The sequence below is a fragment of the Cheilinus undulatus genome, linkage group 8, assembly GCF_018320785.1.
Source record: "Cheilinus undulatus linkage group 8, ASM1832078v1, whole genome shotgun sequence".
In the NCBI taxonomy this organism is placed as follows: domain Eukaryota; kingdom Metazoa; phylum Chordata; class Actinopteri; order Labriformes; family Labridae; genus Cheilinus; species Cheilinus undulatus.
The window spans coordinates 19,504,965-19,530,213 of NC_054872.1; the positions used below are offsets into that span (position 1 = coordinate 19,504,965).

At 39.9% G+C, this 25,249-nt stretch overlaps 1 protein-coding gene across 1 annotated transcript in view; it reads right to left on the minus strand.

The window, feature by feature from the left end:
- LOC121514073 (A disintegrin and metalloproteinase with thrombospondin motifs 16) overlaps positions 1-25,249 on the minus strand; it is an 88,770-nt gene that overhangs the window by 15,004 nt on the left and 48,517 nt on the right. Inside the window, exons 11-18 of the mRNA XM_041794151.1 lie at positions 19,528-19,623; positions 15,961-16,109; positions 14,395-14,567; positions 14,134-14,264; positions 13,735-13,858; positions 13,297-13,541; positions 12,996-13,131; positions 9,409-9,535 (exon numbers count right to left, since the gene is read on the minus strand). Of these exons, the coding sequence (XP_041650085.1) occupies positions 9,409-9,535; positions 12,996-13,131; positions 13,297-13,541; positions 13,735-13,858; positions 14,134-14,264; positions 14,395-14,567; positions 15,961-16,109; positions 19,528-19,623 (1,181 nt within the window). The remainder of the gene's footprint in view (positions 1-9,408; positions 9,536-12,995; positions 13,132-13,296; positions 13,542-13,734; positions 13,859-14,133; positions 14,265-14,394; positions 14,568-15,960; positions 16,110-19,527; positions 19,624-25,249) is intronic.

Genomic DNA, 25,249 nt, shown 5'->3' on the forward strand with positions numbered 1-25,249 from the left:
GTTTTAAAGCCTCAACATACCAAGACATTTTATACAATGCTATGCTTCTAACTTTGTGGCAACAGTTTGGGGTAGGCTCTTTTCTAATTGTTATAGCTGCAGAAAGGGGGCAGGGGGGGCAACTCTATATTAAAGTACAAACAGTTGTGAACCCTTTGGGATTTCTTGGATTTCTGCATAAATTTTACATGTTTTTTAAAAAAAAACATTAAAACATATTATTTTTTGTGCGGTATTAGTTTAAGCAGACTGTGTTAGTCTATTGTTGTGACTTAGATGAAGATCAGAACACATTTTATGACCAATTTATGCAGGAATCCAAGAAATCCCAAAGGGTTCACATACTTTTTCTTGCAACTGTATATTTCAATACAATGTCACAACAGTCCCTGTTGGTGTAATGGCCAGACGTTGAAATACTTTTGTCCATTTATTGCATGTTCATTAATATGAGTATTAAAAGAATCAAAAATTTAAAAATAAAATAAAATAACACTTGAGTCACTTTCTAGTAGTAAGTGCCTTTAAAAGAACAGTAACATAGTCATGTAGGCCACATTTACGAGATAATGGTCGTCAAAAAAGGTTTTCTTTGCTTTTCACTTTCAAAAGTGATGAAGTTGAAAGTCAAAGTTTAGACAATAACTGCTGTTCCACTTACTGTTATTTCACTTACTGTTATTATAACTACTGTTATTTTGTCAGCTGACAGATAGTGGTAATGGATTTTCTATTCTATGTCTTCTCTTAATTCTGCATAATAGATCAACTTTTAAGTTTTGTTGTTGAGTACAAAAACACCATGGCAACAGTAATAACTCCAGCTAAAAGCCATATAGTTAATAGTTGCGTGTGTAGGTGGAGTACAGTGGTAGCCATCCTAACATAACATTTCTATGACTCTATGTGCCTCACTGTATTAGAGCAGAAGTTTTTGGCTTGTGTTGGGATAATCTGTGAAGCTGGCAGTGCTGCACCATGCTTACACAGAATCAGATTTTATTGAAAATACCAGTGAAATGTAGCAGGAATGACTGCAGTGCATTACCACACATGATGACACAATGAACAGCAATCATGCCATTACTACTTAAAACGTCTAACCTAACAAAGCTCTGGAAGAAAGTGCTTCCTTTTCTTATGACTTTATATATTTATATATTTCTGTCAGCACTATCATTACTTTATGTCAGTGACAATGACACGGCTCGGTGGTAATCATGCAGGACTTTCCTAGGATACCTGCTCCAAAACAACACAAACTGAGCAAGCACTGACAGTGCTTTGCAGAGGAAAAGTCCCTTCGGAAACAGCTGTTGGTTACTATAAAACATGAGATAAATGGTAACATAACCAGCTCTCCACGATTGGAGCAGTGATTACATAATATTGGTACCCTGAATGATGTTGAAGTCTCTATGAAACAGCAGATTTTTCCAGCAGGTGTTTGGACACAGATTAAAGATATTAAAACAAATAAAAGAAGACAATAAAGAGAAAGAGATTGAAGATTTGTGTTTCTTTATAAATACATGTATCTGTCATGCATTTGTTGTAGTTTCAGCGTTTGTATTATAGTATTGGTTGGGATGCAGGTGAGACACTTTAAAGTCCTCATCTGTGAACATGAAGGAGGAGGAATTCATGAATTTACAGCAGCTAGTCATCAGGTGGCAGCTCCAAAAGTTTGGCTTTACTCCTAGGCAGCTGTAGATTTGTCCACGTTATTGTACAATCAAATTCTATATATAGACAGGCTGTATATAGAATTTGATTGTCCACGTTATTGTACAATCAAATTCTATATACAGCCTGTCTGCATATCATAACTTAAAGTCTTGCGTTTAATGTTTGGGGTTTGGTGTGCATTTAGTTTAAGCAGGGTTAGTGTTAGGCATAAATTTGTTATAATCAAGATAAAGTAATGGTTTGAGTTGGCTGTCCGCAATAAATGAAACTCAATGGATTGTCCAAAAGAGGACAGCTGTGCAAAATTGTGTGTTTGTTTATGCTTGTCTTCCAGACAGCAGCTGATAGCCAGACATTCTGCTTCTGGCAACATGATGACAAGAGCATCAAACTTCTGTTTTTGTGAAGTAAATCATAACACTAGAGGCTCTAATATCCAGGAACAAAGATGCAACAAGGCTGTATTGTTTCTGTCTCTGGCACTGAACTTTAATGAGGAGCAGTAATGACAGAATTAAACATATGTTAGGCTTGGCCACAACAAAACCAAACAGCCTTTGCATGCAGGGGACAAAGTCACAAGTGAGAATTTTTGTGGATATCCACATGCAACACTGATTATATGAGATCAGTGTCTCATCTAAACCAGTCTCCCCTCGTAGATCAATGTACAACTTATCAGCAGTGTCCACTTTACTTGGAAGGACTATGCTGATATTTCAGACCACTGCAAAGAATCTACATTGAAATGCTCAAAATAGAGACACAAAGGAACTGACACCTAAACTACAGCTGACAAAACTGTCATGATCAATGCTCTTATTAATTCTAAGGAGTCAGACATCTATTTTACTATAACCAGCTCTTCCTTGTAAATCCTTCTATTCCTATGTACACTCTAAATCTCCAGTACAGATCTTTTGGATGGTTTTTGACATTCTTCCATGAAATAGTGAGGTCAAGAACTTCTTCAGATGGATCTTTTGATCTGCTCTTTCCAGCACTAATAACTAAAGTTTACATAAGTATGACAATGTTGCATTATTGCTAGTAGGTTCTACATTTTTTGCATGGTTAGCAATAAAGTCACTACAGCCATAGTCTTTCTAGAAGTATTAGGCATGATTTGATATTAAACAGGATGTAGATTTATTGTTTGTAAACCTTTGCCGAAACACTGATTTTCCAGTTGTAGCTTAGCAAGTATTAGCAGGTCTATCAAGCTCTGGGATTTTTTAGGTGATTGCAGGGGGCCAGAAAGATGCTTAGTACATAAAAAAGTTTTAGTTATTTAACTTTTCAGGATACCAACAAATTCTTGTTTCGTAAAGGCTGTACAAAAGTGACCTCAAACGGCCTCTGGTTTTGTTGTTGTCAGCTCTGTGTTCATTGATGAGAAGACACTCTCTTAAGCATGTTTTTTTTTCATTCGAAGCTAAAGCATGTTTCATACATGCTTATTTCATGTGTAAAGCCCTGTTCAGACCAAAGATTCATGATGAGATGAGTTGAAACTCACAACTACTTCAACGCTCTGTATGTTCTAAACAGCTGCCAGTTCATGCCACTGCGACTGAAGGAGACGATGCACCATTTCCATGGCATTGACTCTCTCAGTTACTTAGTTTTAAGGGATTTATTTCTAAAATTACTGTGCATTAAAACAAAGGATGCACCAAATTGATTCTTTGTTGGACAGGGAAAGAAAGCCGCATTTGTGAGGAGCATTTGAAACAGTCAATCTGATTTCAAATGCACATTTTGAATGGTGCAGGCCCTTAAATAGAACATACTTTTGATTTGGTCTCAAATAATTCAAGGAAATAGTGGCCTAATCATCTTTGTACTGACAGTCAGACTGTTTATACTACTACTACACTGTCTTTAAAGTTCCATGTAATACATTTGAGGGTCTGAAAGCATTTTTCAGTGTTTTAAAGTTAAAGAATTATGTTTAAAAACATTCATATCTTTTTCTTCTGTTATGTGTTAGCTGATGGATGCTACAGTGTGAGTTAATGTTAGAAGCTCTGGATGGCTTCTCATCTGATTTGTAGATACTCTCCAGCTTTCTCAGCAGAACCCTTTGGTCCCTCAGTACATTTGTAAGACGATCATCCTCCCAAAGAAACACCTTCATGTCTTCTATGCTGACATAACGTTTGTCCTGCTAACACACTGCCAGAGACACCATGCCAGCCTCTTTACCTGCTTTGTTAGCAGTGTTTAAAAAATGTCTCTGCACGGTTTCTGTTTATGGTACTGCTGACCTTCTCTTTTAGGAGTTACACAGGCCCAGGAGAACAGGTCTGCGTGATATTATGACAAATACACTTTCAAAAATTGACTCAGGGGAAGCCACAGCTGCTGTAGGAATGACATGCTGCATATCTGTTTTTCGTTGCACAGATTTGATTATTTTTTGGAAGTTCTGGGGCTGATAACCTTTCATAAATGCTTCACAACATGTACAAACATAATTTATCTCTTTCATGTGGTTGTTTCAAGTATTTCCTTGCTTTGGAGGAAAGTTCCACTGTCATTAAAACCAATGATATCCCAGGAGTGTCTTCAGCTGATTGGTCTTCTGGCTGGGTTTTACCCTTCATGACACTGTCCAGAGCAGCACAGACAGGGGAGGGATATTTCCACTGTGTCTCTATTTCTCTGTGTGTTCATACATGTCCCGACTGTCAACAGGCTCACCACTCCCTATGATGTCCACTTGTAGCATTGGACCACATTGATCTTTGATCATCTGCCTCAGCCTTGTATGTAAGGAGTATAGACCGAACCAACTGAGCTGAGCCAAGATCCCACTGAACCCCACCCTGAAACCACAGAGGCTTTAGTGGATCTTGCTCCCACTCTTTTTCTGTCTTGAATAGTAAGTTTGTTAGTGTCACTCAAAGTGATGGCTCTGACATTAAATGTTGTTAAGAAAAGTCATCTTGGTTAAAGTATGAAGTGAACTTTAACATGTTCTTGAACTGGTTATTGTGCATTCAGGATAGTCACATAGTGTGAACTATAGTGTGAACTATGTAATAGGGGAAAATTCAACAAAAAATATGATACGTCTTTATACCTGTGTTTCGATGAGCCAACATGCCCAATCAGTTAAGCCTGCATTCAACAGTAACAAAGTCACAGTGTCACTCTGGTGACCACTCAACAGTCACAGAGTCACTATGATGACCACTCAACAGTCACAGAGTCACTCTGAGGACCACTGAACAGTGACAGAGTCACCCTGGTGACCACTCAGCAGTCACAGAGTCACTCTGGTGACCACTCAACAGTCACAGAGTCACTCTGATGACCACTCAACAGTCACAGAGTCAGTCTGCTGACCACTCAACAGTCACAGAGTCACTATGGGGACCACTCAACAGCCACAGAGTCACCATGGTGACCACTCAACAGTCACAGAGTCATTATGGTTACCACTCAACAGTCACAGAGTCATTATGGTGACCACTCAACAGTCACAGAGTCAGTATGGTGACCACTCAACAGTCACAGAGTCAGTATGGTAACCACTCAACAGTCACAGAGTTACTATGGTGACAACTCAACAGTCAGTGTCACAATGGTGACCACTCAACAGTAACAGAGTCATTATGGTGACCACTCAACAGTCACAGAGTCACTCTGGTGACCACAACAGTCACAGAGTCACTATGGTGACCACTCAACAGTCACAGAGTCACTATGATTACCAATCAACAGTCACAGAATCATTATGGTGACCACTCAACAGTCACAAAGTCACTATGATGACCACTCAACAGTCATAGCGTCACTCTGATGACCACTCAACAGTGACAGAGTCACTATGATGACCACTCAACAGTCACAGCGTCACACTGATGACCACTCAACAGTCACAGAGTCACTATGATGACCACTCAACAGTCACAGCGTCACTATGGTGACCACTCAACAATCACAGAGTCATTATGGTGACCACTCAACAGTGACAGAGTCACTCTGGTGACCACTCAACAGTCACAGAGTCACTCTGGTGACCACTCAACAGTCACAGAGTCACTCTGATGACCACTCAACAGTCACAGAGCCACTCTGGTGACCACTCAACAGTCACAGAGTCACTATGGTGACCACTCAACAGTCACAGAGTCACTCTGGTGACCACTCAACAGTCACCAAGTTACTCTGATGGCCACTCAAAAGTCACGGCTTCACTCTGGTGACCACTCAACAGTCACAGCGTCACTCTGGTGACCACTCAACAGTCACAGAGTCAATATGGTGACCACACAACAGTCACAGCCCAACTACGACCCCATGACCTGCTTCCAACTGGTTAGAAAGATTTCTGGCTTGTTTAATATTTTAGCCGTATGCTACTGACATTTCACAGTGAGAGCGGAAACGGGAGCAGATTAAACAACTTTGATTGGTGATCGTTTTCCTTTGTAAATTGTCAGACAACGTCCTAAATTACCATGACAATGGCTGGAATCACTTTCTGATGCACCCCGCTATGATAAAGGAAATAAACGAGCAGGAAATATTCCTACTGCGGACCTGCAGCTGACACAGAGGTGATGCTGTTTGTGTGTGAGACAGAGAGAGATAGTGAGAGAGGGAGAGAGAGAGAGAGAGAAAGCAGGAGAGATAGAGGGGGAGAGAGAGAGAATATGACTGGAAACACCTCACCCTCAGACCATGAGACTTTTCAAAAAGGAAACTCCGCAGATTTCTGTCACAGTCTGACCCGACTTCAGTCACACAGTGTGAGCACTCAGGTTGTGCACTACCGTCGGGTTGTACAGTGTGAGCACACAACTCATGCGTGATGGTCGTGCCTTGTAAATGATTCAGTCGTACAGTATGAGATGACAATCTGCCACGACTCTTGTATGGTCAGCTTGAAATCGCACAGTGTATATGCGGCTTTATGGCTTTACTGTAGCTCCAAAATTGTAGGAAAGCTCACTGAGGCTCACCTCATGCACATTTGCACTAAATAATGTTAACTATCTTAAATTATCTTCTCTCCCTCATTTAAATCTGCCAGCATCCTTGCATATTTTATACTTCTGATCATGTCTAGACAGCATTCTTGCATCTTTTGCACATCTTGCAACCAAACTGTTAATGAATACAGACTTAATTCTAGAAAAAAAAAACCTAACAAGAGCTTTTGTATATTTAAATCTTAGTTTTTTCAAAACTTTTTTTCAGTTGAATCAGTTTTTTATATTTAATGTTTATTCCCTATACACCGAGAGCAAAGCTAACTACTTGTTATGAAAGCATACTTGTCCAATACAGATGATTCTGATTCTGGTTCTGCAGTGCATTTAGCATTCACCATAAATGCTAAAGCTAAACATGGGTCTTGTAGAGCCAGAAAAGTAGTGTTTCATAGCCTAGGATCCTCTTTGACACTACAGGTAAAAGATTTACAATTTCTCAGCCTGCTGCATTGAACAAACAAAGAAGCTAACTCTTCCTGACAGTTGCTGAGGTATCTTACTGAATTGGATCGAGACACGCACAGTATATCCACTGGAACTCCCCCATTATTCCCTCAAACACATGTTTGGGCCAAAATATAAGTTATTTTTTCATTACATGAGAGGCAAATGTCATCATCAGAGAACAGGTGCTTCACTGAGCTGGGAAAGGGCGTAGGATACAGCCAGCGCTGCCTGACACCTTTCATTTGTATTATTATGAGGAGATAGTGTGGGAAGCTCGGAAAAATTGATTCAACTAATAAACAGCTCTTTGTAACACTGCATGTCAAGAAACTACAGAACAGATGTGAAGGTGTTACAGACCAGCAACACATGGCAGTCAAAGGGGGATGGGGAGGTTAAAAGGTGACAGAGCAAGAAGACAAAGGACTAAAGCAAGATGGAGAAGTTGGATGAGAGACACAGAAAGGACAGATGCAGAGAGGGGGATATTGAGATTAAGAAGGGGAAATAACCCTTCAGCTAGCATGGTAAACTTGAATCACTGAATCATCATTTTTGGCTGGTGACCTCTGGTCTCCTTAAAGCTACTTTCACACTGCCTCTCTTTTCTGTGTCTGTTACGCCTTTGTTCCACAACACCGTTCTGTATGAAGCGACCGTTCCGCAATGGGGGGGGGGTCAATCTCACCCCACCTCTGATCCACATCGAGAGGTAGTATCAGAACCGTAACAGACTTTTCCGCAACGAGTGTGAAAGGACATCACGGCATTCCGCAACAGCGAGTGTGTGCTGCTGTCTCCATAAACGGGAGATTTAAAAAACTAGTGCAGTTTAATCGAGCGGCATTTCATTGGAGAAAACAACAGGGGGATAAAACAAAGAATAGTGTGGATTAACTGGAGAGACTGTGAGGTTAGAGACCTGATCACACTCTGTACAGGAGAGGAGAGAGCAGACACATCTCTGCTCACAGCAGCGTCTGAAAAGTTCCATGATGTGTTCAAGTGAGCTCGGTACTCTGAAGTTTCTGACCTCCGACATAAAAATGTTCACTGTGACACGGCTTAAAGTCGGACCTCCAACTCAGAAACATGGAGGAAAAAAAGTCTATTGGATCTAATCGATCAAATGAATGCTCATGATATTTTCCCCGTACTTCATTTAGAAAATACAACGTTTTGAACCAAATCCAGAGTTTCGAGTTTCATTGAAAGCAGCAGCTCGGGCAGCGGCTGCCATCTGATTATGGGACACCAGGGTGTGTGTATGTAAGCTCGGGCATGCACAGCTCTGTTACACCTTTGTGTGAATTGCTCGTTGCGGAACAGAGACGGGCATTCCTTTTCGCCTTTATTACAGAATCTCTGTGTAAAAACGGCTTGAGTTTCATACATGAACATGCATGTACAAAATGTAAGAGCTATTACAGCCTACAATGTTCTGGCTGTCTCAAAGCCTACAGAACATTACAGGCCTACAGCCTGTCCAGGGTGTGTCAGCCAAATAATTGAACAATTCATGTACCTTGAAGTTTTACATGGTCCATCATGTTTTTATCAGAAAATGACCAAGAAATATCTAGACCATTCAAATACATTTTTTAAATGATTACCAGATTGAGAGAATGCTAAAAGAGTGCAGATAAATTGATGAGGTCACTCAAAAGTGTCTGAAGCCACAACTTCTCACTGACATGAAAAGGTTTAAGTTGAATGAGTCTTGATAGAAAAACTCAGAGCTCAACCACAGTTGACAGCCATGCCTGAGGCTCAGTGAGGCTGTTTCTTTGGCACAGTGGTCTGGGGATTTCATACTACTTTCAGCATGTAAACATGGCCAAAATAACAATGTTGACATATCAATGTTAATACAGTATATTTCTTTTCTAAACAGGGCCTTAGTTTAGTTAAGAATTTCAACATTGCTTAGGACAGCTGAGGGGGATTCAAGGTCAGTGTTTCAGTAGGTGTTTAGTTATAAGAAAAAATATTTAGCCTTTAATTTTGACCAGAAAAGAAGTATACACTCCAAAGTTACAAGCATTCATCCAGAGAGGGATGTCAATGTCTGTGCCAAATTTCATGAAAATCAGCTGTGGTGCTGATGAGAATCTTCAATTGTAATCAAGACCTTTTCATGGCTTAAAACCAACTGCAACAAAAAATACCTTAATTTCATTATAAACCTATAGTTACTAATGTATATGCATAATTACTTCTATTTCAAGAAAACCAGACAAAAAAAGAGAGCCGATAGGCCTACCTGGCAGGACAGGGTTGGGTGTTGCAGGGCATCAGTCCAGTGGCTGGTCTCGATCGAGGATTGCAGTAGGATGTATTCACCTGCACTCGCAAGTCTTTGTAGCATGCTGACTTGGTGTTCATGTGACCTGTGTGAGTTATAAATCAACATATTAATCTCAAGGACATCACTGAAGGATCATTTCATTTAGGTTTACGATTCATTCAGCCTATCTTTCTGCTACATAATAACAGTAAAACAAAGCCACAAGTTTATGATGGGTTTATGATGGAAAAGACAGTGAGGGGCATCATCCATTATTCTCAGCTTTCACATTAATTGGCATAGAGACCTGGAGGGCAAAAATGGCTTTGGTGATGTTAAGATAATGGTATATCTACAGAAGAGGACAATCATTTACTTAAAACTGTAACCAGGGTGAAAGTTTACAAAAGCAAAAGACAGTTTTATGTATTTTCAGTGTGTTTGGATCAATGATGCTGCTTTTTGGGAAGTGAAGGGCAAAACATTCTTTATCATCAAAGAATAGTTTAATGCCAGTTAGCTGACATTAGAGAAAAGACTGTGCAGCACAACTGACTATGGTAACCTACAGAGACATCAGAACATCACACAACATTAATCTGCTATTTGCTCCTCTCTGGGTTTTCTATCAGATGGTGTTTTTTAAGGCCAGAGATATACTATACTCTTATACTAACTGAGAATACACATATGCATCATGGATGCTATGTTTCCCCTGCATTGACTGTGCAGTCCTCAAAAATTAATAGAAACTGGATGCAATAAACACACATGTCCGTCAAATACGGTTGAATGAGAAAAAAAATTGTTGTATGGGTCAGTGTTTACACCTTTTGAAATAATGAAAACAAGATCAATGTCACAGTTCAGCAAGTTACTGTGCAAACAGAGGATTTGTGTCTGGTGAAGTGTGTCTGTGGCTGTTTGTAGAGTTGTTTTTTTTTCTCATTAAATACATATCTGATAAGGATAGTATGGCATTATAATAAAAAACAAGCAAGAAACATCTGTTAGGACTGTAACAACGACATCTACAAACGTTGTCACCAGTTAACACAATCACTAATTAAACTGAAACACTGGGACTGCTAAGGCCCTGATAGGAAGAAAATGTTAAAAAAACAAATTCAATTCAGCAAGTTTGGTCTGTGGTGATCTGATATTTATTATAACTACTCTTGTATTCAAGAACGACTCCAGCAGTGGGACGTTGTATACGTCCTGAGCTTTCTGCTTTGCCCTGCAGTGGAATCCTCCAGAAACATGGGCAGGTATATTTACAACAACTCTCATGACACAGCCAGACTCATACATGAATAAAAGGTGAAACAGTAGGAATATCTCTGATTTAAAAGTATATCCTGGGCTTGTCACCTCATCACTTACTGCATCCAATTAACAGCCCTCTATTATTACAATAATTAGATAAATAAAACTGACTAAAACATGTAGGTAGCAAACTAGACTGTCAACTTCTTTATAGTATACAACTGTACGAAGCCGTTCTTGACCATCAGGGGTGGCTACATGAGTGTGATAGCTGTTAGTTGGCACAAATTTATTGGACAAAAAAGTGTATGACTTTGGAAAAAGCAGCTGAACAAAAAGGGTAGTTGAAACTTTCAACACCATTGTTGCTTGGATCAAAGTATTTCAAGCTAATTTTTTCTAATCAAGTGTTTGCTCATACAGGTGTTCACTCACTCACCTGTAAGATGTAAATGTGTGGCACTTTTTTATGATGTGGAAACAGCCTGTTGCTGGTTTCCATGCTTAAATCTTCTATAACCCTCTGAGTTCTAAGCCATGTTTTGTCTCTCCAGGACTTACAGTCTTAAAAAGCTTGTAAAACAACCTTGTGATGCACAGTCAAGCGTTGATCATTTTTTTCAGGAACACCTTGTTTTTAAGAATATTTGTGCTGCAGTGATGTCACTTGGATTTGAAAAAGTTATGGGACTGCAGCGACTTAAGAAAACCCTAAACATAAATCAAAAGTCAAAGATTTTCATGTGTGACACAGTAAACAATTATAGAGTTTTAGGCTTTTATGAAAATAATCATTCTTTGACAAAAGTCTTCAAAATATTCATATATTAAAAAAAAAAACCTTATGCCTCTGTGTTATGTTTTTTGTGCCATTATTCAAAGGAGTTCCTGTCGACAGTGACACGGAGGACCACGTCTCAGGACCTCTGTCTGTCTTCCAGGATATACATGCACTGTTTGACAAAGTATGAGGGGACAAAGGAACAGCCTGCCATTGGTTGTCACTGTACCAGTCACAGTGCATTGTGGGTTACAAAACAGACAATATGATGAACAGCATTAGCTGCTTGCAGCAACAATCAAAAAAATTAGTTGAAAAAATGAATAAAAAACTATTAATTGTTGGAGTTACTGAGGTAGATTTCATCCTGGAAAGTCCCCAGTTTCAGGCTTGCTAGAAAAGCATCCATAAGGGCTTTAAAGAAATACCAATAGTGTCGCTGGACTGGCAAAATGGAAGGCTTCTAGAGGGAAAAAAGTAAGTCGCTACAATGTATGGTTCAAAAGTTACTTAACTTTTTCTAACCTGTGTCTCTTCTTGTCGTATACAACATCGATCTCAGAGGATTAAATACCTACTAGACAGTTAAGCATACATACTGTATATAACATTTTTTAAAATCATTTTGTCTCTGTTGCTTAAAAAATCTAAATAGAAGGTTTTTGTTTTGATTTTAATTTGCTTTCAGTTTTACAGTTAAGATTTTTCATTTACTTCTTATTGGTTAATAAACAAACTGCCCTGATGTTCCTGTTGGTAATAAGTCCACAAATCCAAATCCAGAACAGTGTTTAATTCATGTGAAACTTGAACCCCATCTTCACAGATCCCCAGGTTGGTATTTGGCCTCAGGCATGGTCAATTTAAACTCATTCAGGCTGGTTAGTCAGTCACACTCTTTAATAAAGCAAATGACCCCCAACCCATCACGGCCTACAATCAGGACACAAAGAGGTGGAGGTAGTTAGGCTGGACCGCAGCAGGCCAGGGTGGGGAACTTTAACCCACAGTGTCAATCAATAGGAACTCTACACTGGGGGCTTTGTTCACATAACACAACTACACACAGATGCACGTGCAAATGCCTTCATCTACAGGTCACTACACCAGCCTTTTCATGTATGTGTGTGCAAGTTTGAAAACAAGACCTCTGATAAGACGAGGCCACTGGCCAAAGCCGTGCATGTTTATTCTTGCTTGCTTAAGTCTATCTGTGCTTGTGTTTGTGTGTAATAGCAGGTGTCCCTTAGAACAAGGAAAGGTCCCAGCAGTCCCCAAACAACAGCCACTAATGTCCCCTCAGTAATGATGGGAACGCTCCCCCTCTCCATTTAACCTGCAGCTAAAAGCCTCATTACAGATCACAGAGGTCAGACTGAGCTTTAGATGCTGCACCAGATTAAAGATCTGAGAGGGATCCTTCCTTTTTCATTTAGTTCAAATAACTCAATCAAGGTCAATCACATTTTGACCCCAATTTTTAGCACTGCATTTTATTCATTTGTACACTCACCTCCAGCACAGGTGGCTGAACATTGGGAGCGTACGATGGCCCATGTGTAGTTGTGTTTTATATGATTTTTTCGCTCATCTGTTTTTCTCAAAGTGTATTCCCAACGTACACCTGGATTCCAGCCCTGCAACAAGATCTACAGGAGGAACAAGAAGCATAAGGGTTATGGTATTAAATTTAATTGATTTTAAAGTGCTTGAAACATAGATATGAAAGGGATGAGAGGAAAAAAGGTTTTAAGATGTTAAAAATATGTATTTGCAACAATACTTACAAAAAAATCCCCTTTTTTTAACTTTACCTCTATGACGAGTGTCTCATTGGTGGGACCAGTTGATATGAGGCTCTCTGGTCTGTTGTAGGGTCTCTTATATTCAAAAATGGCTCCAGCGATTGGGTGTCTACCTGGCCAGTCCACCGTCCATTGTCCATTGAGGTGGTAGCGGCGTTGTGTGTCCCTCACAGCAAGGTAGGAATTGGATGTGTTCAATTCCACCACACGGATACTACGAGCACCTGCTGGGATAGTTACCACCCCGTAGTATTCTGACAGAAGAGTAAACAACTTAAAACAAGCACCAAAAGCTGAAAACAGTCCAAATTTTAACCAAGTAACACATGATAATAATAAAGTATGAATCGATGTATTATGGCACCCTAAGATAAGAAAATCGACTAGAAGCTGATAGAAATACTTTGAATTAAATCCCCCCCTAAAAAAAAAAGTCACTAAACTTACGGTTTGTATAATGCTGCTTTGTGTACTGTCCTTTATAGATCTTGCAGGTGGAGTTGTCGCCTTTACATACACCACAGGCATCTGGCACAGCTGTGGAGCCCAACACACGGTCACAGCCCACCCTCTAGGGGAAAAAACATCATTGGAGTTTAATATACATTGAATTCAGCATTCAATCATACAATTAAATGAGCTACATCAGTTGAAAACTACCATCGTTAATCACTTATGTGGTGACAAGTCGACATGTTCTTTCTTATGACGTAAAGAGAAAAGTTGTGACAGCAAGGCGAGGGCATTTATTGATGTTTTCTAGAGAGAAATCCTCTGAAAATTTACAGCTCAACTATTTAGTCACAAGTCTAAACACTCATGCCTGTCTAACTTTCAAAGTATTACCTCACACAGTCCATCAATACAGACATTAGAGCTGTCCTGTGAGCACAGAGTCCCGTCCTTCACTTTGCTCGCCAGGGCGAAGAAGAAATCATAACCTTCAGCAAAGCAGTACAGCTTACATACGTCTTGTTCTGGGAGGGACAGAAGCGCAGGGACCAGAGACAACAAGAATAAATGTTTTATTCATCTAAAAAGACATTAAAAATGGTTCTTTAAATTTAATTTGATCTGTTTTGAAATAAGAGGAAAAGCTTGTCATACCATCCACTCTCACGTATGGCCTCCAGGTGTAGAACCATCCTCTGAACTGTTTGCTGTTAAACTCCGCACACTGCTGGGCTCTGTAGTCAGTCGTGTTGGGGGGGCAATCCTGAGTGTTGCACAGTTTGTATGACTTTGAGGAACCCTCACAGAACTTCCCTCCAAATGCAGGCCTGCAGAGAAGGATTGAAAATATTTAGACCTCTTGAATAATACCGCAAACCTAATAGTTAGCATCAAACAAAATTATTTTTTTTGCCTTGAATTAGATGTAGACATAAGATGCTTGTGCTCCACTGAAAGGATAAACACTCAGTGAAGCTATCTCTAAACCCAATTATGCCTTGAGTATTGGCTGCCTCAAGTCAACCATGCAGACCAATGGACAGCAGAAGGCCAGGATTCTGCAGAGTAGTCAAGTGGGAACCTGCATTAGACAATGTTTCATTCAGTTAGTCTCAAAACATTTCAGCAGGGCTCTAGTGTCCCAGAGTCAACCCCTCCTCCATACTACCTACATGACTCAAAACAGCCACCACAAACAAGATTATTATTCCTGGTGCCAACATTATACATATTAAAAAGATATAAATGAAATGCAATGTTAGCAAAATTACATTAGAAACACATAAATACAGAAAGCTAATTGAAGCATTTTAAGGGCAGAACTAGAATAAAGTAAACCTTTTGTTGCATATGACCTGAGTTCAACTGGTATATCTGTAAAAAAATAACACTATTCGATCACAAGTCAGTGTACTGTATGGTATGTATGTGACCATGTGTGATGTGACAGTGTACATGTCTCTTCAATCACAGGTGTATATCCCAGGGCAATGTTCTTTAAACCACCCCACCTATCTAAGCCCTCCAATCACAGTGTCACCTCTCTTTCAGATTGTCTTCATTTCATCTTTCTGGTTTTAAATCCCTGTCATCTCTCCCACCCCTGTCCCCTTTTCCCACTTTCTAGTTGTCTTTTTCTTCATAGCACCACCATCTGTACACAGCTCTCTCTCTCTCTTTCTGCTCATCACTCTCTGTCTAATTTAGCCCGCCACTTGTCAGGATCTTGGCATGACATGATAAAGAAGGGGCCCCGGCATTCGTGTTAGGGCCCCCATACCGACTGGCTGTGCAAATAATCCTGAGTGACTGATGAGTAGCAGACTAAGTGAACAGATAAGTGATGAAGCAAGTACCCATGTGAGCCTTCTTCACTATTTCAATCACGTGTCTTAATATACTCTTGGCCTTGAGTCAAGTTATCACAAACAGTGTAGACCACCAAAGCCTCGTCGCTCAGTGATGCTTCTGTGTGCTGCAACTTGCAGCAGAGACAAAACAAATGTAAAATCGTGGATAGGGTTCAAATAATGTTCTTCAGTTACATAATGATGACAAAACAAACGGTCAGCTTAAGGCGTTTTGAGCTTTCTGATTGCCTAATTGAAAATATTTAAAGTTTTAAATGTGTCTTAAAAACTCTCATTGCAGATAGCATGTGTTAAAATCAAATACCCTCTAGCTCGGTTACATTTCTAAGCTGTTTTTGTGTGTTGTTACCTTGGGTTGTTGCATTGCCTCTCTCGATATGTGACTCCACTCTCACAGCTTCGTGAGCAGACAGACCAGGATGACCACTCTGACCACTGACCATGCTGTGGCCTTGGGCCCTCATCACCCTGTTTCACACACTGGCCCCTACGACACCACTGGAATAGAGAGAGAGAGACAGAGAGCAAGAATAATGACTGAGCAAAAGGGAAACAAACAAGGAAGGCAGGCTTGTACCAAATCTGGCAACATCTGGATTTCTAAATACAGGAGGTTTGGGTCAGGGTGCTTCTTGGGCTTGGGAACTATTTTGAGACAACTAATATAAGCTCTGCATTCACACAGCCAATAGGAAGAAAACATTCATACAGGGGGGGTTTAAACATGAGAGAAACCCAGGAGAAATGGAATGTCAGCAGGTATAACATGCACACATAAGTAAAAAATACACAGACTCTATCGTTGACTTCTTTTTCTTTATGACAACTGTCTGCCACACCATAGGAGAAGTCTGTTGGGTACAGTTTTTAGGCTTAATGTCCATAGAAAAGCTCACAGTGCAGTCCTGGTTACATTCCTTAAAATCTATGTAACTCTTGTTGTGTTGCTCTTCGGATCATCTCTACCTTGTGCTGTCATCAGCAAAAACAACTAAACCAAATATGGAGAAAAGGTCCCAAGGATCTTTTTGTACACTGCATTGCAAGCTTCCACTTGTAAAAATTACATTTGCCTCTTCATTAGCACCGTTGCCTCACAGCAAGAAGGTCCCTGGTTTACTTCCCGGTCAGGGCCTTCCTGTGCGGAGTTTGCATGTTCTCCCTGTGCACGCGTGGGTTCTCTCCGGGTACTCCGGCTTCCTCCCACCACCAAAAACACGCTCCTTAGGTAAACTGATTACTCTAAATTAGCCATAGGTGTGAATGCAAGCGTGCCTGGTTGTCTGCCTCTATATGTCAGCCCTGCGATTGACTGGTGACCAGTCCCGGGTGTACTCGCCTCTCATGAGGCCTCTCCCTGTGACCCTAAATGGGATCAGCGGTATAGAAAATGGATGGATGGATATAGATTACATAAAACATGTGTTTGCATTAAGCTACAGTGCTTGTTTCTGCTTTTAACCTTCTGTTTTAGGTGGAGGATCATCTTAGGAGTAAATCTTTCTAATAGGTTGGGGTACATGTACTTTAAAACTATAAAACATAGAAACACCGCCAATAGAATCGCTGAAATAAATTTAAGACTACATTAAAGGACAACTGAAACAATAACTGTCACTTTCTAAAAACATCAAACAGGCAGACTGTTGACATGTTTCTTCCTTTGATAGATTTTCAACAACAGATTGTGTCTTTTGGATTTTATTGTGAGCTAATTTGAATCATTCTAATGCATAATATCACACAAATATGACCATAAAAATATTTAGCTGACTATCCTTGCACTGGTTTAAAAAAACACATTTTTGAAGGAATTAGATTGGCACATTATGGCATCCATATTTTTGAAATTTTCACCCAAAGGCAGTTTTCCACCACACTAGGGCCACTGAAAACTTTTATTGGTGTTCTGCAGGGAGCCACACACATGAAGACAGCAGCTGCTTTGTTTCAGAGAGGAGCTTCTTTGTGGTAGACTTGGTTTCTCACCCATGACCATCACCAAATGTTTCCCACCAGGCAAGGCAGAGATTTTAAACTGAATGTCAACTCATTCAAATATAGTTTATTCGAATAACTTGCTGTTTACTGCATGTGATGATGGAGGTACTTCAGGACGCACAATCCTCACACACCTCCATCTCATTGTTGACTGTGTATGCAGACAAAAAAAGGCTAAGTCATTTAGTGACCAACATGTCACGTGTTTTGCTCAAAACTCCTGAAAGTAACAGGAGAACACAAATGAAATCTAGACTCACTTAAAGCAACATTATGTCACAAGCTCTTTACTGGCGCAGGATTGAACTGGATTTGTACATGCCAAGATGACATCAGTCACAATATGCTCCACTGCTCGCCCTGCAGTGATCTCAGGAACCTCGCGCCAGCACACACTGTCATGCATTAGCATTGATGGCATATTCCACATATATTCAGCTGTTCCTGTCCTTACTGTGTATTCATGCCTGCACATGAGGCCGAAGACAACTAGAACACACAGATGCACACACCCATGTAACTAATCTTGTGGTCCTTGACAAAGAGCTAGAACAGCTGATTTCCTCTCAGTTTTTCCCCCTGCGGCTGAGTGCCACGGATTCCTCAGTGGGTCTGTCATTGTTTGCATTCACTTAATTGTCCCGTGGAGGCAGAGGGCGGGATTAAACCAGCAAGTCCAGTATACTGAGAGGCAAACGTGCACGAGGGGCTGTTGGGGGAGTGAGGGTGAGAGGAGACCGAGCCTTGGGGGAGAATCATCTTGAAAGAGGAACGTGAAAGAAACAAAGTATAAATAAAGAGCGCAGATTGCTTTTTGGCTCAAACTCCAATGGCTTTTTTTTTTTTTTTTTTTGCCATGTCAGCAACAAACCAATTGCAGCTGCTCCCTGAGGTACACCAATGAAGAGAAAGAGTTTTACCTTAAAAAAAGAGCTTTTACTGACACTGAACTCAAATGAACTGAAATTTAAAATGTTATACAGTCAGTCCAAACTTCTCTCTAACATTATGATTTATTGCCCTGCTTTGGGACTTTAGTGTGCAAAGGGATGCTGACAAAAGTGCAGCGCCTCTCAGTTCAAGGCCTTTTGTTATAAAATGACCGTACTAGAAAGAAGAAAGGGGATTAAATTACCCTAAAACACCAAATAAATGTCACGTTTGTAATTATATAACCATCAATTTGGCCTGTTCAACAGTTTTGTTGAGCATTCACTCACTCAGAGGTCTGTGGTAACCCCTGGATGAGGAGGAATCTCTTGAACTAAATGTCACATGGTTTATAATACTCAGCAGCACTTTGAAAACAAAACCAGCTCACTAACTGAAGCCTTAAAGGGGAAATCTACTCTGAATTGACTGACTTCGTCTGTCTAGTGCTGCATCTGAGAGCTGCCACTTCCAATGTTCTTGTATGAATTTTGCCGGTCTGCTGTAGGGGACATTTTCACCGAAGCTGCAAAGAACTGTTTGTAAAAACGGCTCTTGTTTGGTGTCTTTCATTTGTGTTTTATTTGGTTAAATGTTGCCAAGGAGCTGTTTGCTGGCAACCAGCATTAAAATAAAACACATGCTGTCCACATTTAACTAAACAGCACACAGATATCTCAAAGGAGAATCAACTGTAAAATCAATTTTGCTCTTTTCACAAAAACAAATTCAATCATAGTGATGGTATAATTCCACCGTATCAAAGGTGGAGATCCTTTTTCCCTTTTTCAGCCCCAAACAAGATTAATGACATCCCAAAGAGAGCTAGCATGTCCCTGCTAGCTTTTGGAAACATGTTTGGTATGACTACTTGAGTTGCCTCAAAGGCAGAGGATAAAAAATGTGACAAAGCTCCTGATAGTATCACCTAACTCCCTCCATCTCATACCCACACAAACACACATGACAGCACATGTTAAGTCACCATATCAGGTCCGCAGGCAGAGCCTTCAGCAGCTGGCATGAACTTGGTCTCGCACTTTCTTCCAACACGGTGGCACCACAGAGCCTTGCAGATATCCTGGAAAAACAAGACAGAGAAAAAAACAAGCTGTTACATTTGCAAACAAAATGGCAACCTCTGCCTTATGTGTCCACTTGAGGCTGTCAGCACAAGCCAAAAAAATCCCATACACATCGGTTCCAACAATAGTTTTGGACTGAATGGCTCATTTCTTTATTGGCAAACACTGAACTACAACACTGAACTGACCAGTACATAGAAGCCCCTCCATTCTGGTTAAATTAAGACTAAGAGTCCTGCATAGTTAGGGGTGTGGCTGATCTGACTGGCACTTGGGTGTGTTATAGCTGTTTGCCAGGAAGCTTAAAGCCCTCCCTAGATCTATCTTTTGATTTTTTTTCTAGGTAGACTCAAAAGCTGTGTTTCCAGCAAGTGATCTGGTTCTGTTTGGCTGAGTAGGGCATGTGATTATTTGCATTTCCACTGACGAAAGTCAGAAAAGGTACCAACATTATCAATCCATACCATCCCACTTTTTTTTTTTTTTTTTTTTAAGCTCCCTTGTGTTGGGGTTCCAAGCAAATCTATCCAACCCTAAATAGTGGAGCAAGCTTCAGTAAAGTCAGTTTATTGGTTAAAAGAAACTTCACTTCCCATGTGACCCCAGTTATAATAATAATAGCTATGTTTGCTCCGTAGCTCCATTATCTATAGCAAAGTAAGCTTTCGCAGCATGAGCATGAGTGTTGCTACGTAGCTAGATAACATACCTATGTATCTTATATAGCTGTTTTGTGAACTTGGCTTTTGCTACATTAGCTATGCAGTTATGCAGTTTTGCTAGCTAAGTTAGCTTTAGCAAACTCAGCTTTAACAGATGTAGCTAAAGCTAACTATGCAGATAACTTAGATGCGTATCTTATGTAGCTGCTTTTGAGCTTAGATTTAACTACTTAGCTCCATTATCTCATAGCTTATGCAGATAATGGAGCAATTTATGCTTGCTGCATTAGAATGTTTTCATTGAGGATTATTATTATTTTTTTTCTGTAACCAGACTGTTTTCTCAGCTTTATTAAATGTTTTGTAAATAAGTGTTGTGGATCAGGATTTTTACTTTCAACATTTTGTATCCTTACTCTTACCTTAACCCTTACCCTAACCCTAAACAAAGGTTTAATCTGATTTTATTTTGAAAGTTTTAGCGTGTATTTCCATTTTGAGATATGTGGGGTCTTAGATGAACAGTCGTGAGACTGGTTGTCAGAAATGAACAAGCTGTAGCCACACTGTCTTGGAATAAAGAGCCATTTGGGAGCAGAAGGGTAGTCTATTTTTACTGAGCTGAGTCAAAATGTTCTAGTCTCTAAAAAAGCCAGAATTTCTATCACTATTAGCCAGGCTGGACGGACACTGGCTGTGGAAATGCAAGACAGCTTACGGTTTACTATACCAAACTGTGCCAAACTTTATTGAACCAAACGAGACTGAAAGGTGGTAATACACCAAGAGTTAGTCTAAGACAGTATTGCTACCATAGTGACTGTTATTGATTGCCTTCAAAAATTCCTAAATCAATGGGTGAAATCACTGAGACTTCTTCAATGTTTTATACAGTCTGTAATTCTAAACATGTTTCTTTCTGCTCCAAATTTCAGAAGCAGGATGTTCAGTTTCCATCTTTCAACAGCTGTAAACAAAGCAAGCAATTGTTCAGATGATAAATTATGCCTACAATGATAATCGGCCACAAGAGAGGGTTTAAAACATGTTGATGGAAACGTGTTGAAATAGAGATCGTCTGACTAACGATCTTTTGGCAAGCAATCACTTTGCAGCGCTGATGTATCTACCAAATATTTATGCTTCAGTAGCTAGGATAACTATATTTTTGGAAAAAAAAGGATGAAATAAAACATGCAATTTGGTCCAAGACATTATCCCAGAGGCAATGAAATGCATGAATGAACATAAAAATGCACACCCATTGCTGTAATATGATGACAGATGAATAAAATGACAGCAGTTGCAATCATTTTCCAGCACTTCCTTTGCCTGACATTACAATAATAAGGGAAACACACAGGATAAAGTGATTAAAATAAACAGATAATGCTTTGCAATTATTCACATCAGAAGTGCATAACTGTATAACCAAACCTTCATGATGTCATGGCTGTGTTTCTCGGCGTTGGTCTAAAATATTCAGATGGGAGCACATTGTCTGAGAAACACTGCCGGCTGCTTTCTAACATGTCCACTCTATTACTATCTGAATGAGTATTTCAGATTTTGACAATGCGGTGCAGATGCTGACAGGCACCTCGGCCTCAGCTTCTGCCTGCCAAGAGCCACCATGGAATCCATCCCAAGGCCTATTTGTCCAGCTGTTTTGCTTGCTCAGGTCTTTTTCTAGCAGTAAAAATGTTAGTGAGAGACTAAGTGAGGAAAGGAAAAGAGAAAGTGAGTGATGGAAGGAAAAAACTCAGAGATTTGATGGACAGAGTGAGATAGAGACTAAGTTGAAGACAGGAGTGGGGAAAACGCCACACAAATATATCTTTTTGCTCGTGTATTCCAGCTCTAACCACACACCACACAGAGAGTATCATTTTGCTTCTAAAGCTCCACCTTATCTTGACAACAGCTGCCAAAAAAACATTCTGTGAAATATGAATTCATTACAAGATGGATCACACCACTGAGGCTGATTCTTGAAGTGTTCTTTATGAGCAACAAGTGTCTGGAAAGATGGTGAGCGTGACGGCTGCTCTGGGATTTTTTAGAGTCCTGTGCACCTTGCTGCTACCAGGTGCATGAGAAAGGGGAGTTAAAGACCAAAAGCTAAATCACAAGGGAGCAATTTTCAAATATCTTCTTGCTGAAATAATGCATGAAAGCTTTTCGATGTTTAATGGAAAAGGTTGAGGAGGATTCCATGTGATGATATTCTGTTCAAAACCAGATAATCATTTTAGGCATCTTTCCCATCTCTGCCTATGCAAATCATGCAAAATGTGTGAAGGTCTTGGCATTTAATAACTGTTCATTATTGCACCATACAAACTACCCAAATCTCCTATACCTAGCTCATCTCTCTATGCAAGTAAATGAAATAATATAGTTGAATTAACAAATACGTTTAAATCCCTAGTGGCCTAATACAACTAGAAATCCACACAATAAAGTCCTGAGCTATCAGCTTTAAAGCTGATGAGCATTTCATCAAATGTCCCACCCTTTAAATCAACTATATAATTTAAATCAGGCTACATGAATGGCTATACAATGGGTCTAATGCCAATGGAGTCCTAGGAATCTGGATACTGAGATAGATTCCCACTTTTCCTGGTTCTGAATTCAACCTTAACTGTGTTATTTAGCAAATTAGGAGACATTGATGATTATTTATAGACCTTTTTGAGTATCAAGATAGTTTTATACTGATTCATTTGTTAAAGTTGCAACTTGTTCATTTCTTTCCGTCTCCTCTGTTCCATTTCACTTCCTGCTATAGTGATCAGCTGATTATTACAGTTTACTGTCTTAAGTACTACATTTATCAGATTCTGCCATAAACTTGATCGACTAATTATCCTGCTGCGGTCATATTGTAAAATATCTTCTCCTCTCTTCTGCAGTCAGTCTGTCAATTGAGCGGAATGCTGCAACCCTCCTCCACCTCAGCTACCTCCATTCTAAATGACCAGGATCTGGTCTAGTCCTCTGTTCATCTCACACTGCATCCCTCAATCTCCTCCACCAAAGTTTTTCAGTGCTGTCACCTTGTCTTACCCTGCATCCATCATCACCACCACCACCAGTGTCCACTGTTGGCCTCACTACCTCTTGAAGCACATGAATACAGCATGATGGACTCTAGTTACCAAAGACACAGCAGTTTTCTCTTTTATCTAAATTTTTCAAGTACAGTAAAGAAAATTTCACTCATATTTAAGTCTCTCTTGCACTGAAATGCAAGAAGAAATACATTCTCCAGCCTGTCCTTATTTCAAAGAAGTCCAGTACTGATTCTCTGTTAACTCATTTGCCAATATTAGTGGCTCAGGGAAACAGCTGTTGGTGCAAAAATAAGGCATTAGCTATTTCCACACACCCATTCCTCAAATTTCTGGAAAATCTTACAGCAGGCTGCCCCTGACATCTTCCTGACTTGCCTGTCTGAAACAGCAGTTACATAAAAAGTGGAAATGAGGGTTGAGGCAATCGAGTGTCTGATGTTATGATGGTAGTTTTGCCTTCGTATCAATACTATGTGTAATTGCATGTATACACAGTAAAAAGAAAAAAGTGTTAATGACTAATAATGGGATGAAAAATGTGTTTGTTTGACATCACTGGTGTGTGACAGCTAATGTCAAACCTGCGCTGATGTTAACGTTGCTGAATGGACTTTTCACATAATCTATCATTCACTTTCTACGGTGGCCAGTAAGGGCAAATGGCTTTTGCAGGATTGGGATCGCTGTTAGTGTGAAATAGTTTCTGTATTAGAAGCGCATTTGCCATTCATGAAGTTGTTTTTGATTCTTGGAAAGTGTTTTTTCAGGTGCACCGCGTTTCTCTTTTTGAAGTCCGTTCAGTCTTTTGATTGCATATCTAAAGTTGAGGCGTTCCTCTCATTGAAGAGTTGAGGCGTTCCTCTTATTGAAGCTGTTTTGTTTAATTTGGAATGCCTCTGGCTTTTGCAGGCCGTTTTCCCTTACCAGCCACCATAGCTTTCCTAATATGTTGATGAACAGAGAAGCCTGAAAGAACTACATAGGTCACTGCTGCTTCCTGCAACACTCTGAAGACACAAACCCTGTCACCAGCATTGAAAGGAGGGATGCACAGTATTGGATTATTGCAGATATCCAATATGTCAATATTTAAAAATTAATTTAAGCTTGCTTCTGCCTGCTTACTTGCAGTTAATTTTCCTGAAAATTTTCTGCTTTGCTCACAGTTCATCTCACTCCAACTTAAGTTTTGTTAAAATAATAATAATGATATAGATAATGCTTCTCTGAAAGGGGAAGCAGATCAATGAACAGTACTTGAACAGAACTTTAAAGTCACTATTCAAAATTATAGCCACTGGCTTACTTCAATCTGTTGTCCTTAGTAAACCCACCCCTTTCTTTCACACATGTAGCTCATCCTGAAATTTAAGGGTATTTTCAGTACTTTTGTTTACTTTTGTTCATTTTCTCAGAGAACCTAGGGTGTGAGTCCTATGCCACATAGCTGTTGAACCATTACCAAAACTGTTTTTTGCTAAACCTAACAGAAAGACCTTTTGACAGTTAGTGGTTGGTAATGATAATAAAAAAGCCACAAAGTAGATTTGACAAAGGTGAACAATGCCTCTCTCTGCTTCACTAATAAATAGCCTAAAATGCCAGAACTGGGTCACATGGTAATGTAACTGTGTCTGTGCTAATGTCAATAGTTTCAAAGATTCCTATCAGTTATAATGAGGCAATGGGAGAGCCATGACCAGAGATTCCCATTGGCATCAGTCCATTTTATATTTAGTCATCCATCCCAGTGAGTATTTCATAGGCATCAGTATAACTATCATGTTTATTTTGTGTGTGTGAGAAAGTGTATTAGATCCCTGCATATGCGTGTCTGTGTGTTTGGCCAGATGAGGACATGCAACCCAACCAATATAATC